Source organism: Corvus moneduloides, chromosome 21, assembly GCF_009650955.1.
Source record: "Corvus moneduloides isolate bCorMon1 chromosome 21, bCorMon1.pri, whole genome shotgun sequence".
Classification (NCBI taxonomy): Eukaryota; Metazoa; Chordata; class Aves; order Passeriformes; family Corvidae; genus Corvus; species Corvus moneduloides.
In genome coordinates this window covers 3,343,041-3,360,972 of record NC_045496.1, presented here as the reverse complement: position 1 = coordinate 3,360,972, position 17,932 = coordinate 3,343,041, and the positions used below count along the sequence as shown (strand labels likewise).

The 17,932-nt window shown below is 56.5% G+C and overlaps 1 protein-coding gene across 2 annotated transcripts in view; it reads left to right on the top strand.

Moving 5' to 3' along the window:
* The window catches only part of RXRA (retinoid X receptor alpha), a 100,667-nt gene that overhangs the window by 59,308 nt on the left and 23,427 nt on the right, over positions 1-17,932 (top strand). Inside the window, exons 1-4 of one of the 2 annotated variants that reach the window (XM_032130481.1) lie at positions 4,228-4,249; positions 7,566-7,831; positions 12,520-12,670; positions 13,441-13,620. In XM_032130481.1, the coding sequence (XP_031986372.1) occupies positions 4,237-4,249; positions 7,566-7,831; positions 12,520-12,670; positions 13,441-13,620 (610 nt within the window). In that variant the 5' untranslated portion in view covers positions 4,228-4,236. Of the gene's footprint in view, positions 1-4,227; positions 4,250-7,565; positions 7,832-12,519; positions 12,671-13,440; positions 13,621-17,932 lie in introns of those variants that run through there. The other variant, XM_032130482.1, reaches the window with a different exon arrangement.

Below are 17,932 nucleotides of genomic sequence, written 5' to 3'. Positions count from 1 at the left end.
AGTGCCTGGATGCCACCTTCACCACATCCCCACGCTGGTGACGCCCATCAGGGAAGGACCCCCGTGAGCAGCCCTCCGTTTTTGCGGAGCAGAGGGAGCATCTTCCCCTCTGCTGGCATCTTTTCCTGCTGCTTTTGGCTTCATTGGTGCTGTTCAGAAGCTGGAAAGGAGCCAGCAGGTCCAGTCCCCTCTCAGCACGGCCTGCTCCAGGCTGTGCTTGGGGAAGGTCGGTGGCAGGGGTGGTGGCTGAGCCCTTGTTCCTTGGCACTGAGGTCCCCCAAACCTCCCTTTTAGGGTGCATGAGCACACCCAAGAAGTTGGAGAGATACAACCCCAAGCAAGGTTTGCCTGGGAAATCCCAGCTCTGCCAGATTTGGGGCTGGGGCCATCAATCCCCTCTCCCACACCCTGTAAGTGCCGGGAGGGGACAGCCCTGCTCTGAGCCGCTTCTGCTGCTGCTGACAGAGCTGCCACGTCGAGCCCTTTATCAGCCACCCCCTGGCAGCCCAGGAGCCCTGGCAGCAGCACTACACTGCCCCTATTATGGGCTGGCCCTGCAGCGGGTTCCCAGCCAGTAAATTAGGGGCACTCGCTGCGCCACTGACAGCAGAACAGAGAGCATTGTGAGAGCGGGGCCAGCGCCGGCCCTCGAGGGATGAAATAGGAGCCTGTAATTTCTCAGCACTGTTGTGACATCTTTGCACAAGCGTGTGATTGAGTCACATTTGCTTTATCAGCAGAATCCTTGTTTGCCTGGGTGCACCCTCCCCCTCCGCCCAGCGCTGCCAGGGTGGGGGAGAGCTGCCCTCTCCTCTCCCCCTGGGCTTCCCTGCTCTCCTCACACTTCCCATGTCCTGCTCCTCACCCTTCCTGCTTTGCCCTTCTCTGCCTGCCCCTCCAGGTCCTGCTGGAGCGGTTTGGAGGCTGTTCTGTCTGCTTGGGACATGGGTGGGGCTCCTCCATGGGATGGGGAGGTGGTTTGGGATGGGGTCCATGCGGGGCAGGAAGCCGGGAGTGCAGGAGGAAGAGGCGTTTCCTCCAGTGACAGGGCAGCTTGCAGGGACAGCAGCTTCTGGAAAATTCCCCTTTTCAGTCCTTCCCCCTTGGGGATGGGGTAGGCCCTGCAGGCTTCCAGTTCTGCCACTGCTCCAGGAGCTGGGTGTGATTTTAGCGGCCTCCTGAGAGGGTGGAATGGGGTTTTTAAGGGAAAGAAGTCCAGAATAAGCCCCTGTGCTGGTGCTGAGCACACTTGGTCAGCCCTGGAGTGGGGTCTGTGTGCCCCCTGCTCCATGGCAGCTCTGAAGCATCAGGAGCAGGTATCCCAGTTTTGGTGTGGATCCTGTGCTGGGGGGTCTCCAGACCGCTGGGCACACTGGGTCCAGCAGGTGATGGGGTGAGTTAGGGGTGAGTGTCTCCCAAAAGTGTCCCTGTGGTGCTTTGAGCCAGATTGCCAAAAAGTGGGGTTTTCTCCAGAAAAATCCAGAGGAGAAAATAGGATAGGGAGGGAGAACAGCTGTTGGAGCTGCAGGGACAGAGGTGAGCCAGCTGTGGGACAGGGATGCTGCCACCTCCTCAGAGTGCTGCTGCAAGGTTTGGGGTGGGTCCCGCTTTGGGGAGTCCCCATGGCTCAGCAATGGGATGCTTTTGCACTTCACCTTGTGGGAAGAGAGCAGAGGTTTCCTGAGTGGTGCAGCGGGAATTCTGGTTGGGGAGGGAGAGGCTGGCGTGTGGAGTGCGGGCGGAAAGCTGCTCGAGGGTGCCTTAATCTCACGCCAGGGCCCATCGACCTGTCAGGTGAAATGCTGGCAGGAGGCAGCACCAACGCCTGGCAGCACGCAGAGGGATGCTGTGGAATTCCTCCAGCCAAGGAAAACCCCTGCTGCTGCAATGAAAACCCAAAAAGCACCTCTGCTGCTGGCTGGGTTTGCTGGAGGTGCTGAGTGGTGCTGCGGGAAGGTTTCGGGGAGAGCGCGGAGCCAGAGGTGAGAAGCTCTGTGGCTTTGAGGTTTTAGTTTGGTCAAAGTGAAAGCTGCTGGGAGGAGGAACCCACCCTGTGCAGATTGCAGCTGAAACTGAGTTTCTCACTGTCCTCGAGCAGCTTGAACCACCACGGTGTCACCTGGGGAAGGTTCTGAGTGCGGCTGGAGAAACTCTCCCAAATCTCGGAGCAGGTTCCTGAAGAGAAACTGCCTGTGGTGGTTTTGGAATGCCTGCAAAAAGACAGATTTCTGTGTGCTGCCCCTTGTGCAGGGTTTGGGGGGGTCTCAGAGGGATGTTCTTGGGTTTGTCTTTGTACTTGAGTCCAGAAATGTGAAAAGAAAAAACAACTCCAATTACTTTTTGGTGAAATCAGAAATACTCAGCGCACTTGTCCATGCTGCATTCCCATGGTCCTACATCCCTTTGCCTGTGGCTGTGGAAAAGATACTCAGAAGGGAATTATGGATAATGGACAGCTTCTTCTGACAGCTTGGGGTGCCCATTCCCAGGGATTCCCTGACTGTGTGCTTGGAACCCAGGTGGTTTGAGAGGATCAGTTGCCTGTCCTCGCTGGGCAAAGTGCTTTAAATGCAGCTTAATATGCTTGGATTTGCCACAGGATGCTGTTTATTCCTTGGATCCATGGATGAGTTTTTGGGATAGCAACCACACTGCACACTCAGGTCACCCCCCTGAGTGTGCCCAGGTCGGGCACTGCTGGGTCCATGGCAGCAGCCACCGCTGGAACGGGAAGAGGCAGCTCTTGCTCCATCCTCCCTTCGGTTCTCAGCTGTGCTGCTGTAAATTGAGAGCAAACTTACTCAAGATTCTAGGCCAGGGGCTATTTAAATCCATCCCCGAGTTTGTGATCAGGACAAAAGCGAGGACCTGACCTCTTGTGGTCACAGCATTGCCGTGGCGATTCTCACATGAAAACCACGGGCAAGCCCTCGTGTCCCGCCCGGATCCTGGCGTTCTCCTGCTGTTCGCCACTCATGCCCTGGTTTGCTGTGAGGAAGGTGAGAGGAAGGGAAAGAGAAACCTGCATCATTTGGGGTTCCTTGTCTGGAAAGCACGTGAGATTCCTGAAGTGCTTTTGAGGAGTGAAAGCAAAAGGACGCTGGTTCTCACTGCCGAGTTCATTTTGGTGTAGAGTCACCGACGCAGGAACGTGGGGTGCTGCCTTTACCTGATCCACGTGCATTCGGGGGTGAGGGTTTGGAACCTGGGCGCCACCAAAGGGATGCTGGAGAGCAGAGGAGGAGGAGGAGGATGTTTGCAGAATCCTGGTGTGTGCTGCTGGTCCTGATCCCCTCCTGGCGTGGCCCCACAGCACTGCAAAGCCCCAACGCCAAGGGCTGACTTAAGGAAGGGAGTGGCAACCCAAATTTAGAATTTCCTGCTGTTTAATACCCAGAATTGATTTGCTTTCTGATTAAGGAGGAAGAGGTGCTGAGGGGAGAAAAAGGAAAGCGGAAGCAGGGGGTTGTGAGTGACTTTCCAAATCTCAGCCGGTGCCAGGGGCAGGCTCTTGGGGTGGTCCTACAGTGACAGCTCCTCGAGCCCTGGCGTGCTGCAAACCCCTCTGATCCCAATGAATTGTATCTTGTGGATCCTGAAATGAGCTGTGTGTGCAGCTCTCCTCAGCTGCAGAAAAACACAGCTCAGAGAGTCTGTTTGTGCCTTGAAATAACTTGGTTTTTTTTTTTTAACTTCCCCTCTCTCAGAAGCCGAGTGCGGAGCCACCGAGCTGCTGAGTAAACTCCCAGGATACGCCAGAAAAGGTTTTCCAGCAGAGCTGGGTCAATGTAGTTTTACTGGCAAAGCCTCTTAGGCATAAATGAAGATTATTCTGGCGAAAGCTTTTGCTGGTACACTTTATTCCGGTACAAATGAGCTATCCTGGGAAAAAAAAGCGCCTCTGCACTGTTGGAATTGTTTCTGCTCTGGGACATTTTGTGGTCTAGAAATGTTAAAATCACAGCCCTCTGTGATAGTGCCGGATCAGCAAAAGCTGCTGCAGCTGCTGCAGACGTGCCCTGGCCAGGCAGCAGCACTTGGAGTGGCACTGGGTGACAAAATGCCACAGGCAAGGGTGGCCAGGGCTGGTGGCATTCTGGGTGTTCCTGGAGGGTCTGACCTGCCCGTCTGGGAGGCATCCAGCCGTGGGTGTTGGCTGGTCCGAGCTGGAGGTTTGTGCTGAATGCCAAGGGGATGGAAAATAGCAGTGGAGCTGCCCAGGGATGTTGGGTACAAATGTTTCCTGAAGGTGGGTTTTTTTCCCCATTATAGAAGGTTTTTGATAATATTCTTGTTCGAATTGTTATTATAATGATGATAATGCCAGGAGAGTTCTGTCTGAGGGAAGGGTGATCCAGCAGTTGAGATGCTACCCTGCATTGTGGAATTGCCAGGATCTGTTCCCAGCCTTGCTTTCAATGTCATGTGTGACTTCGGTGGAGGTGACATCAGTCTGTGCCCTCCCTGTGCCATCAGTGTCTGGTTTTGAGGCTGCTGCTGCTCTGTGAGGTGGGAATCCCTCCCAAAGAGATCTTGGAAAGGCAGGGATGAGCACCAGAAAAACAAAAGTCAGGCTGCTCTGCTGGCTCTGGCGTCCATGGGATGATTCTGTGCCGTGGAGCAGAGCTGGGAGCGCTCACAGGGCACATCCCTTGCACATGGATCATGTGGCCCTGCCCTAAATGTCATATTCCTTGGGAAAAATCCCCGTCCAAACTCTGTGGCTGGCGGGCTCGTAGTTTGGAGGAAGAAAAAGAGCTTCACTGCAAATTCTTCAGCTGCTGACGAGCTCTGGTTTCTGATCTCCCAACTGCCATGGGGCATCTTCGGGGATAGACAGAGGTCGTTGTGCTTAAACAAAGGACACACAGAGAAAATAGCTGCACTTGATGGGTGTGACAGAAGGGAAATGCTTTCAGAACTTTTATTTTTTCAAATTTTTTTTAATTTAGAAACAGGCACGGAGTTTATTTTGGTCAAGAGATAGTCACACACACAGCAGCTTTAAATGGCAAAACTCCTCGAGGAGAAGGAACACTCTCACACTGCTTGAGCTGAAAATGCCGTTGGGAAAATGCCTCCTCTGTTTGCTGCAGTCCAAGTGGTGCTCATCAGTTTGGGAATTTATTTGTTTCTGTTAAGGATATTTCCTCAATCTAGGCCTTTTTAAAATTTTTTCTTTTTTTGGTGGCATTCTTTTCGCAGTCAAGGTCCTTTAGGATACTTGCAGTGGGGGAAGAGGGCAGACTCCTCACATCCCACTCTTGATGCCCATCTCTCCACTTCGAGTTATATTTTCCCCAAACTCCTCTTCCCTCGAGCCAGGGACTGGCAGCATCCAGGCTGAGTTGCCTCAAGTGGACTCTGGATTTTGCTAAGTTTAAAAACCCACATTTGCTTGCTGGGTGTAAATGTTTCCCATTGCTGCCGCTCTCCCAGCGGGGTTTTGGAGCAGGGAGTGTTTGGATGAGGAGTGGAAACCTCCCAGTGTCCAAGAAGTTGCTTTGAACCAGGCTTTGAGTTATGATGCCCTGAAAAATCTGGATCTGGTTCAGATTTCTGAGTGTGTGGCTGAGGGGTTTGGGTGCAAACCCACCCAAATGTGGCCGTGCCTGCCCATATTTCCCTATTCTGTGATTATCCCTCTCCTCTCTTTTCCTTTTTGTCATTGCTTGAATTATTCCCTCCCAGCTCCTTGCTGGGTACTGGGGAACACATCAGTGTGGGAATAGGCTGAGGGGAGCTGATGTGGTGACGTGGGATGTGCAGGGAGCTCCTGAGGTGCCCCTGGGATTATTTCGGGAGAGGTGCCGGCCCCACACGTGCGGGCCGGTCGCCAGTGACCCGCCTGTGACCTCTCCTGCCTTAAATATTCTGGGTCTTTTCAAAGGAAGGACTGTGCTCTGCTGCCTTCCCTTTGCACAGCTCATGGGCCTGTTTCCCCTGGCCAGGGACCCTCTGCATCCTTTGCAGGTGTCCCTCCATCACCTCCTGGGTGTTTGTGGGGTCCTGCTCCAGAACGAGCTCCTGGACAGCACTGGGGGCTCTCCAGAGCCCTGCTGCTCTATAAAGACCCCAAAACCAGCCTTGGGAAGCGCTGTGCCAAACGCCAGGAGCAGCCCTGGAATCCTCAAGGAATTTCCTGGCGTTCCTGTTGTGCCTCCCTCACGTCACTCAGCCGTGGGTGACAACGGGGTGGCCGGCGCTCGGTTTGTGTCAACATCCTGTGAGAGCCCGGCCAGGCCTGGCCCCAGGGACAGGGGGGCTCCTCTCTGCCATGGCCCAGGGGTGCCTGAGGGATGCTGGGGGCAGTGGTGGGATTCTGGAGGCAGCAGTAGGACTCTGGATGCAGCAATGGGATTCTGCATGCAGCAGTGGGATTCTGGAGGCAGCAGTGGGATTCTGGAGGCAGGGATGGGATGCTGGGAGCAGTGATGGGACTCTGGAAGCAGCAGTGGGGTGCTGGTTCCACATCTTTGCGAGAGCGGCATCGCTGCCTTGCTGAACCTTCTCTTCCTCCTGCTGGGGTTTCCCCACCAGGGTCGGGGATCTCCAGGGAAGGCTGCTGTGGAGCTGGGCTGCTGTGGGTTCAGCGTTTCCCTCCATGTGACATTCGTGTGTTAATTGCTCCAAAATCCTGGGGAGACAGCTGATCCTGACGGATGCAGGCGACCGAAGATGGAGTTTTCCAGACTTTATTTCACTTTGGGGTCTGCAGCCAAAGGCAGACCCACCATGAGCACCCAGGTGGTCGTGCTGGTGCTTCCCCCTCTCTGGATCCCTGGTGTGATCTGGGGGGTCCGGGTGGGTTTTGGGGGGACCCCCCATCCTGCTGCCTTCCGCCCGCCCTCCCCAGGGCCAGAGCCAGCCCCTTCCTCGCTGGGGGTTGTTTTGCAAGCAGCGTGACAGGATGAGGAGGAAATGTGCCAGGAGTGGCTCCACGTCTCCTCTTGGGAGAATCGGAGGCTATTTATAAGCCCCCCTTCCCACCCCCCTCCTCTGCTCCCCCGGGACAGGCACACACAGCCTGTCCTGCTGCCTGCAGAGCTGCTCCTGCTCTAGAGCAGAGTGTTCCAGAATCACGGAGTCATTCAGGTTGGAAAAGACCTCCAAAATCCTCAAATCCAACCTCTGAACCTCCATTCCCTTTGGAGGGACACGTACCCCCGCCAAGTGTGTGATGCACAGACTGAGCCACCTCCACAGCCTGTGGGTGCTGCTCTTTGTTCCCCACGCACGGCCTGGCCTGGTGATAAATCCAAATTATCCTGTGGCATGGAGGGAATCAGCTGGAGCAGCCACGCTGAGCCCCTGGCAGAGCTTAGAGCTGTGTCAGGGAGGTGGTGGAGGAGGGCACTGATGCCTGGCTTGAGGTGGAAATGCTCTTAACGAGGTGGAAATGCTCTCAGCATGTGTCTTAATGCCTGCCTGGATACTCCAGGAGAAGGTGGTTTGGAAAGATGGAGCTGCACTGGGAATTTTGGGGGAGTAGCAGGGGGGCTGCAGCTCAGGGCTCTGTCCCACGTGGGTGACTCAATGCCGTTCCTCTCCTCCTTCTCTTCCAGATTTCTCCAACCAAGTGAATTCCACATCCCTGAACTCCCCCACGAGCCGGGGGCCCATGGCCACCCCCTCCCTGCACCCGTCCATCGGGCCGGGCATCGGCTCCTCGCTGGGCTCGCCGGGCCAGCTGCACTCGCCCATCAGCACCCTGAGCTCGCCCATCAATGGCATGGGCCCCCCTTTCTCCGTCATCAGCTCCCCCATGGGCCCGCACTCGATGTCCGTCCCCTCCACGCCCAGCCTGGGATTCGGCACCAGCAGCCCGCAGGTAAGGGCACGGCAGTGAGGGCTCACTGCTGCCTGTTTGGGCAGGGAGGAGCCACCTCGGGGGGTTCCTCATCCAGACAAGCGCCAAGGGGAGGCACAAAGCAGGAACTCGAGGGGGAAACGAAGCTGGAGGCATCCTGCTCCTTTGGGGGCTGAAGGATGGGCTAGGAGGGACCAGCGCAGCTGGAACGTGGCCATCCATTGCCTGTTGTCCCCAGGATGGGGTGGAAGAGGAGTAGTGACCATCTCGGGGTCACCTGGGGGCTACTGTAGCTGTGGCAGGAGCCAGAGCCACCCTAGGACTGTCTGGGATTCTGCTCCTTCCTGGGAAGCAGCACAGCCCCTGCAGGGCCAGCACGTGGTCCCCATAGGATCATGGAGTTGTTCTGGTTGGAAAAGCCCTCTAGGATCGTCCAAGCCCGCCACAAACCCATGTCCCCAAGTGCCACATCCACACACCTTTGACACTTCCAGTGGTGATTCCACCACCTCCCTGAAGCCTGTTCCAAAGCCTGACAACCCTTTCCATGAAGAAATTACCCCTAACAGCCAGTCTCAACTCGAGGCCCTTTCCCCTTGTCCCGTCACTCGTACAACCCCAGGGGTCCTCTGCCCGCTGCCCCTTTCTCCTCACAGGGCAAGGCCTGGCCTTCAGTGGCTGAAGATTATGTAAAAACCCCTCCAAGCAGGGCGAGATAAGCTCTTTTTAAAAATAGCCAGATCGGAGTTCTGGCCAGCCCCTGCCACCTGTTGCTGGCTCCTCGCACGGGATATGTTTAGTAAAAGGGCAGATTAAGGAATTGGCCACCACCTGCCACTCGCTGTGGGTTTATTTATTCCAGGCCCTCTCTGGGAGTCAAGCACCTGCCAGCACCTTTATTTTTAAATATTGGCCTGATTTATTCCCAGAGATAACAGGTCCTTTTACTACATGGGGCTGTGCTGACTGCCAGCCCTGGGGACCCCCAGGATCCAGCATCCCTGTGCTGGGCAGAGAGGAAGAAGATTTGCCTTTGGATGAGCTTGAATCCCGTGCAGGATTCAACCTGTGAGCCCCTCAGATGTGCAGGGACCTGCACACCCCGCTCCCCGCTGCGGGACACCAGCGGGGGGGACACGTCCCCTCCCCTCCCAGGGCCAAGGGAAGAGGAACTGAAACCGCGCCTGGGAACGGGCAGCCGGAGCAAAATTAGCAGCCCCGGCGCCAAAATGGTGGGGAAGGAGTGGGAAGGGGGATATGAGGCAACCTTGAGGGGAGCCACAAGCCAGGGAGGTGGCGGGGAAAGGGCGATTGTAAGGTGCAGTTCGGGAGTGGCCAGCGGGGGAACCGAAACGAGGCAGAGCTCCAGGGCAGAAGGGGAAGTGAGAGTGTGGTGGCATGGTGGTGGGAGCGAGCTGGCTTCAGCCCTGGTGGCTCCTGCCCTCGGTGGCTCCATCCCTGGTGGCTCCATCCTGGTGGCCCCATCCCTGGTGGCTCCATCCTGGTGGTTCCAGCCCTCAGTGGCTCCATCCCTGGTGGCTCCATCCCTGGTGGCTCCATCCTGGTGGCTCCATCCTGGTGGCTCCATCCTGGTGGTTCCAGCCCTCAATGGCTCCATCCTGGTGGCTTCCGCCTTCAGAGTGCCCGTCCTTTGTTCAGGGACTTGTCCTAAGTGGTTTTCCTCAAGGCGACACTTGGGAGGGCTTCAGCCTAATGGCTCCTGCCATCTGTTCCCTGTCTGGCCACATTAGGTCCCTGTCCCCGTCCCTGCAGCGGGCAGAGGCGCCTACCTGGGCCAGCAGAGTGTGGGGGGAGGACGAGGAGGACGATGAGGATGAGGAGGAGGAGGAGGGGCGCAGCAAGGCCAATGCTTGGTGGGGAGCACAGCCCCCCTGCCCCGGCTGGCAGAGCGCCGGGGTAATGAGGCGTGTGGCCCCCGTCGCCGGGCAGGGATGGCACTGATGGAAGGTGGTTTGCATCAGATGGCAGATGCCACTTGCCATCAGGCCACGCTTCGTCGCCTCCGGAGAGGCAGCAGAGCAGAAGAGCACGCGGTGTGCGAGGTCCCCAGGGTGGGTCCCCTCCGCCAGGGGGGGAAGGAGCTGCCAGGATCCCAAAAAACGGGGGGCTCGCCCTACCCTGTGTGGTTCTGCAGAGGGGAGGACCCCAGCAGCCCTCAGTGATAGTCCTGGAGGATGCTAGAGGTGCTCCCAGCGCTCTCCCTGCAGCTCTGGGAGCTTCCCAGGATCTTGTGTGGTTTGCAAACACAGCTCCAAAATCAGGGAATGTGGCAGGGATCCTGCCATGGCATCCCAGCATCCATGGGAAGGGGATGCTGGTGCTGGGCTGCCCCAGGGATGAGGGGGGCGAGGCAGTGGTGAGCAGGGTCCCAGCCAGCCTGGGGGGGCTACACCCAGCAGCCCCGGGATTTAACAGATTACTTAAACCCTCTTACCTAAAAATGATGGGAAAAGAGGAAAAAAAGTGCAGGATTTTCAGCGAGAGCTGCGAGGGAAGGACTTTCCATGCAGTTTGCAGGGCTGTGTGGAGCCCCAGGCATCGCTGGCAGCAGCTCGGGGCTCCTGGGGGCGAGTGGGGAGAGATCAGACGTGGGATTAGGCTTTTGCAGAGCCGCCGCCTGCCTTGGCACAGTGCTCTTTGTAAGGGCGCCTGGGGGACTGGGGAAGGGCTGGGATGTTTTTTGGGGTGGGAGGAGGAGGAATAAAGTTCTGCTTGCCAGAAGGGCCAGGATTTGGTCCGGGGTGCGATGAGCTGGAGAGGGAAGGGAAGGAGCCGAGAGGTGCCGGCGTCACTGGGGGAGCAGAGCCCTGGTTCCCCGCCCCGTGCCTGGGCTCACTGCTGAGCTGGAGCCGTGCTGTCCCACAGCAGAAGTGCTGTGTCACGGCCAGGGGCTGCTGTCCCCTCCTCTGTCCCCTCCCTGCACGTGCTCCCGGAGGAGAAGGGCTGGGGCAGGCGCCAGGGCTGTGTGGGAACCCCGGGGTGCCTGTGCTGAGGTTTGGGGCCGGCGCTGGGAGAGGAACCGAAGACTTTCCCCTTCCCAGCCTGGGCTGACCCAGCTCTGAGCAGCTGATGCTCTGGGCTGCGGAGGTTGGCGGGACCCCCACCCTCCTGGGTGGGTCTTGCTCTGCCTGTCATCCCCCTGATGCTCTCAGGGTGGGCTCTGTGGGCCGCTGGGGCTGGGGGAAGTGATGGTGAAAGGCTTTATCTTCATCAGGCAGCCGTGGCCTCTGGCCTCAGTCCCACAGCCAGGGATGCAGTGTGACATGAGCTGTCGCCACCAGCTGCACCTGGAACTGGCTCTGCTTCCCAGAAAGTGCGCGGGGAGGAATTCCTGGGGCAGGTCACCCTGACTGGCAGCCCCTGCTCGCAGAGACCATGTGGGACTCAAAAAGAGATGCTCCTGCTTGGGCACCTGCTCGTACCCCCCTCCTCTGCTCTATCCAACAGCAGCTAAAGCCAGGAGTGCATCACCAGGTGCCAGCTGCCTTTGATTCATCAGCTGGCACAGTCAGGGCAGCAGAGGGAGGCAGATCCATCCCTTTTCTCCAGGGTGGGTTTATCCAGCTCTGTTGTGGGGCTGTCAGTCATCTGCCTGCCAAATATTCCCCACCAGCCTGGGGACTTGAAAGCCAGAGGAGCGGCTGCGCTGCTCTAATTGACAGATCACAAGCCCTGGGACTTCCCTGGGTTAATCTGTGGCAAGTGCAATCGCTGAGGATCTCTGTTAGGGCAGAGGAAGGCAACAAACTGAGGCACAGTCCTGTGTGTCCAGCCTGGCTTTGGAGGTTGACAGGGATGGTGGCTCTGTGACAGTCCCTGGCAGGCTGATTCCCTTGGGGACACCCACAGTGATCCCAGCTGGCTCTGCATCCAGAGCTGACCAAATCCAGGTCCCCCAGACCCTCCTGGATGGGGTGAGCTTGTCCCCAGATCCTACAGCTCTGGGCCTCAGTTTCTCCTTGCACACAAGGGTGTAACAGCCCAGTGGAGGCTTCAGCCCAGGAATGCTTCACTCCACACCAGTGCCACGGTGCCAGCACCAGCTTCCACCCAATCCTCTGCTTGTTGGGGGCCAAGGGAAGGAAGGAGAGGCATTTGGAAGTGGCAGAGACGTGTCCCACCCACACCAGCTCCGGAAAGCCAGGCCCTGCTGCATCTGGAATCTGTTTATTTGCCATGGAGCTTTCCTTTGGACAGATAATACTAAAAGGATCTCTGTGAATTGCAGAGCTAAACAAGAGTGTCCTGGCCTTCATCATCCATGCAGGGGCTCGCTCCCAGCCAGCAGCTCTCCCACGAGCCACCACTGCAGATCTTTGTCCCTGTGTCCTGTGGTAGGGTGGAGCTGGGGTGGCTGCTGATCCCTGGCTGTGGGGGCTGTGCTGGGGCAACTTGCCTTCCACTTAAATCATGGAAAAACATCCTCCTTGGATGGGCAGGGTCAGCCCTGCGTGGCTGCTGGTGGTGCTTGGGGGACCGGCCACGTCCTTCTGTCACCCTGCTGCCAGCTCAGAGCCACCCCGGCTCCTGTGCCAGGGCAGATGAGTGCTTGTGCTCCTTGTGCTCAAATCCTCTTGGTTCAGCTTTGTGGTGGGTGTTTGGAGCAGTTGCTGGTCCCCACTGGGAGCTTGTCCCCCGTGTCCCCATGTCACTGGTCCCAGCTGAGCCCTGTGCTTGTGCCTCCACAGCTCAACTCGCCCATGAACTCCGTCACCAGCACAGAAGACATTAAGCCACCCCTGGGGCTCAATGGAGTCCTCAAAGTGCCAGCACACCCCTCAGGAACGATGGCCTCCTTCACCAAGCACATATGTGCCATCTGTGGGGACAGATCTTCAGGTGAGGCTGGCACCCGCCCCAGGAGGGGCTCAGGGCAGCGGGCTCGGGGTGTGGGTGCCCTGGCAGAGGGTTGGCATTGGCTCCCTGCTCCTGGCAGCACGGGGAGTGCTGGTGGGAGCTCTCCTTTGGGACGGGATGTGGCAGGGGATGGAGTCCTGGTCTGGCTGAGCCAGGAGACGCCAGGTCCCTGTTCAGCAGTGGGGTTGCATCCTGACCCTACTGGCGAACAAGGCATCGGGGGTGTCCTCCCTCTCCCCATCCTTTGATGCACACTGGTGCTGTCACACAGCACCACATAAAAAGATGCTCCTGACACGGAGTGTCTTCACTCCTGGGAGATAAAGATGTGCTAATTCCTTTTATTCTCCTGCTTTTCTAAAAGCTTCCTGCTCCAGCAGAGCACTGGTTGCCTGGTTTGTGAGTCCTTCGGGACTCCTTCTGTGCTCCAGGCTGGAAATGGAGGGTGGGAACAGGGTACAGAGCAGGCTGGGGTCGTGTGTCTGGTGTGGGGGGTTCAGAGAGCTCAGAGGGGTACAGGGGGTCACCCTGTTCCACTGCTGCACTAACCCAGCCCTGCTGTATGACCAAGAAATGGCCTTTCCCTGGATGTAAGGCAGGATATGGCCCACGGAGGGCATCCTGATTCTATGGAGCTCCAGCTCAGGAAACCTCTGCTCCCCTCAAACACAGATGGGAGAGGCCCTGGGAGAGCTGGTGGCAGAGAGGGGAGCTGGGGCCAGCTTTAAACCCGAGTTTTATCCCCCCCCCAGGTAAACATTACGGGGTTTACAGCTGCGAGGGCTGCAAAGGCTTCTTCAAGCGCACGGTGCGGAAGGACCTGACCTACACGTGCCGGGACAACAAGGACTGCCTGATCGACAAGCGCCAGCGCAACCGCTGCCAGTACTGCCGCTACCAGAAGTGTCTGGCCATGGGCATGAAGAGAGAAGGTAAGGCCCAGCCTGGCCAGAGCACCCATGGGTGCTGCAGGGGTCTTTTCTTCCCTAGGAGGAAGCGTGGTGGGCACCAGAGGCGGTGTCTGCATGGCGGTGACAAAAATCTCGTTTGTATTTTGCTTCTGCGCCACAGCCAGAGCCTCTCGTGGGCTCTGGAGCAGCGCTGAGTCCCAGAGCAGTGCTCAAGTGATGGATGGGCCGTGGGTAGGGACACTTTCCACTCCAACCTGGCCTTGGACACTTCCAGGGATGAGGTAGCCACAGCTTCTCTGGGCATCCTGTGCCACGGCTTCAGCACCTCATCCAATCCTGCATTTTTTTTCTCGTTGGGAAGAAGAAAGAAATTCAGGCTCTTAAGATAGCTCTTCCCTTAGTGGAATTTAAATTTAGGATCTAAACTTCCCCGGCTGTGCCTCTTTTAAATGATCTTTCTAAACGCTGACTGCGTCTGCTCTGATCTGCCGGCAGAGCAGGCTTTTAGCAGACATGACGTGAGAGTGACCCCGGCTCCGTGCTGCTTTCTCCCCTTACATCTTCAGAGCCACACTTGCCTCCCTGACAGGCTGATAAAGCCACCCCAGCTCTGGCCCTGGCCCGCAGCTCCAGCCTGGGACCCTTTGAAGAGCACTCAGCCCTGTCTGGAGCGTTGATTAAACGGGGCAGCGCTGGAGCTGCTCTGAGTGTTGGGCAAACGCTGCCACGCTCGGTTTAGGGGGTTACCCGAGGACCAAAGTCACCAAGTGTCACAGCTGTCTGTGCTGGAGGTGTGGGGAGACTGCCAGGGCACCCAGGGGACCTCCTTAGCCCTGCTGAGCTTAACCCTTCGGTGCTCAAAACAAATCTTCCTGCCCCAGCAGAGCTGTAGCGTTAATTGGAGAGATTGAGGCATTCAGGGCAGTGCAGGAGTGGGCGCTGGCGTTGCCTTGGATGCAGAGCAGTGGGGAATACTGGATCCCATGGGCGATGTGCAGCGGGATGAGGAAAATCTGAGCCAAAACTTGAGCCATGGGTGACTAAAAAGAAGCCAAGAACTCTCCTATGTGTCCAGCAGGAGAAGTACAGAGCATCCCCTTCCCCTAGCACTGCCTCCAGAGCCTTCCCCACGCAGCTGGAGCCCCCTTTACCTTTCAGCCCCCCAGAACAAGGTGTGTAGGGCTGGGAGGAGCAGCAGGAATGCTGGAACTCTGCCCTGCCACCCTGTGAGCAGGTACCTGCTCCGTGCCTGCCATTAGTGGTGATTGCATGGGCAGCGCCGCTAAAAATTACAGGTCCATTAATTAATTTCTAAATGGTGGTGGAAGTCCCCAGGGAGCACGTACAGTGTGAGGACTCTATTAATTCGTCTTGATTAACATTATCACAATGAATAGCAAATGAATTCATAATGATCAGACAATTATTTAAAAGTGTGACAGATGGGATCTTGGTAACTTCAGGAGTGCGCTCAGGCAGTGCTGATGGATCTGGTGAGGGCAGTGCTGGGGAAGGGCAGGAACTGGTGATTTGACACTCATCATGAGATGATTTGGGCCTAATCCCCATGCACAGAAAGCTGGAATAACTCCCCTGTCTCTCGTTATAAATCTAAAAATGCAGGGTCTCACAGAAATGTCTCAGTTGTCCTAAAGCTGAAAGTCAGAAGTTGGATCTTGCCGAGCTCTGGTTTTGAGCAGCTCTGGAGTTTCACGTGGGATATCCACCTGATTTGTCAGAAAAAAAGGTCTCTTCCTGCTGCACCCGTCCCAGCTGACTGCTGCTGCTGCCAGGAATTGTCCTTACACCACTCCTGCTCCCACCTCTATTTTGGGGAAGAGTTTTGGGCTAAATCCTGCATTGCTAATTCCTTTTGCCTAAATACTCACAACCTAGCTGCCTTTTTATCCTCTAGCATAAACTCTTGTATCTTTTAAGTAACAGAGCCAGGGTAATGAGCCTCATTTCCCTAAAAAACATCTTGCTCTGGAGACCTAATTTATAGCTGCGTGAAGGCACAACAGATTCCTGCTGGGAAGCATCTCTCCTGTAGCCCAGAGGTACTGGGATGTGGTGGAAGTACAGCAAAAAGCTCTAAAGTGAGCACTGGAGCTGTGGTGAGAGGCAGGGCTGGGGTGGGGGGTGCTGCTGGGAGGAGGAGGAGTGAGAGCCACCATCGTATCCAAAGACCTGGGCCAGAGGGTAAGAGGGAGGGGGTTCTTACTTAGCTGAGAAGTTGGATTAGAGAAGGAAAATCAGCAGGGCAGCTGATGGAGGTCTGGAAGGGTTTGATCCTGACAGCTGAGGGGTCTCCAGGTGGAGATGGAGATGCCAAGAGCAGACCCGGAGGGATGGACCTTGTGCCCAGCCAGGGCAGAAGCAGCAGCGTACCCAGGCTGGCCCTGCTGGGGGCCAGGGATCCTTCAGGGCCACAAACCTTGGCTTAAAGTGAGGGAAGCCTGCAGGAGCAGAGGGTTCCTCCTGCTGTGTGCATCTCTTCTGGCTGTTCTCGTTAAAAACACGTCCGAGAGATGCCGATGTTCACGGTGAATGAGCCTCACGCTCTCTGGGATAATAAACAAGCAACTGGGAATGTTTTTCCCCCTGTGAATTTCTGCCAGCTGTGTAAGGCTTTGGTTTTTTGTACTCTGTCTCCCACTAAATACCGGAGAGTCAACAAAATTAAGATTACCATCAGGGATCTTGACTAATGCAAGGGTTATTGTTGTGGGGGTGGCTCTTTGCGTGCAGGAGCTGAGCTCTCCCTGCTCGGTCTGTTCCTCGTTAGGGTCTGAGGTGTCTGTGCATCAGCAGCCTCGTGTTTGGAAGGGAAAAAGTGGAAACTGCCTCGAGGGAGGCAGAGGTCTTGTGAAGAGGTGGGAGTAAACACCAGGGGACTTGGGATGGGGGGCTCTTGTGTGCCAGAGGGGTGACAGCAGAGGTGACAGGGCGGGCGGGGGCGCGGTGCAGCGCCGGCTGTCCCGTGTGACGAGGTGCCGGCTCCGGCAGTGCTGGCAGCGCCTCGGGATCGCACAGGGAGCAGGAAATACCAGCGAGAAGCCCTTTCTCATGCTCCCTTGGCCGCCTCACAGGGAGCAGCCGTTGGGAACCAGCTCCTGGAGCCTTCCCCCGGATGTGAGGGGCTCCTGGGGAGAGCCAGGCTGGCTCCGCAGGACCTGCTGGGCTGCCCAGGTTGGGAGCAGCGCTTCACGTTTCGGGCTGCAGGCTGGGGTTTGGTGCCAGCTGCGTGAGATGGGTGTTGGTGCATCTCAGAGCCCATCTGGAGAGCAGAGAGCTGCTCTCCTGCAGCACCTGCAGCTCAGGCTGCGGAGCTGATCCCAAAGTCGTTCCTAAATCCAGGTGCAGGTACGGCGTGGCTGCAGCTGCTGTGCCGAGATCCAGAGCCCTGCTCGGAGCATCCAGGACATCTGTCCAGCTGCATGCCTGGTCTCTGATTTCAGAACTTCGTTAAACTTCACAGCCTGAGTTAATTCTTCCTCCTCCCGTATTTGTGGGTTGGTTTTCCCCTTCTCACTTGCCGAGCTGAGGGGTTTAACCTAGGAAGGGTTGGACTTGCAGCATCTGCACAGCCCAGAGACCTTCCGATGTCTCCAGGGAGCTGCTCCGGGGAGCTGCTCCATCACTTAGTCCAGAGGGACTGAAGATTCCCACATGGAGTGACTTGTGCCTGATCCCCTGCCATGGCTGTGCATGCCCCTGGAGCTGGAGCCATCCCTGCTCCCACACCATCCCTCAGGAGCATGAGGAGTTTGGGGAGAAAGAGCAGGAATTCAGGTTTCCAACCCAGCGTCCAAGTGAATGTGAAAGCAGGCAAGTGGCTACAGCCTAGTGAAGGGGCAGAGGTCAAGAGCACAGTTATTTTTAGGAGTGATTTTGGAATGGAAAATGTCTCCCAGCTTAATGAGCTTGTTTCTTATATCCTTTTAAAGTGCTGCTCTTTAAACCAGCTGGTTAAATGATGCTGGGTTTGGGGTTTTTTTTTTGTTTTTAAGGATGCTCTTAGGTTGAGAAAATAGGTTTGGCTTCTGGTTTTCTCTCCTTTAGCTGCTGTTTGCTTATACTTCAGTGTCCAGAGAGTGAAGTGAGCCAGGGGTTTTTTGCTGTTGTTTTCTGGAGCTGTTCCAAGGTTTCAATCCACTTTTTAACACTCTGAAGTTACACTTTTTAATTACCACGGTGGTATTTTGCATTCCTTAAACAAATTACGGCGTTCGGTTGAAAATGTTGGAGGAAAAAAAAAATAACACCCCACCATTTATTTCATGTGTCACAGCTTTTGAGGTTGTTTACAGTAGCAGAAAGCTGCACCTCT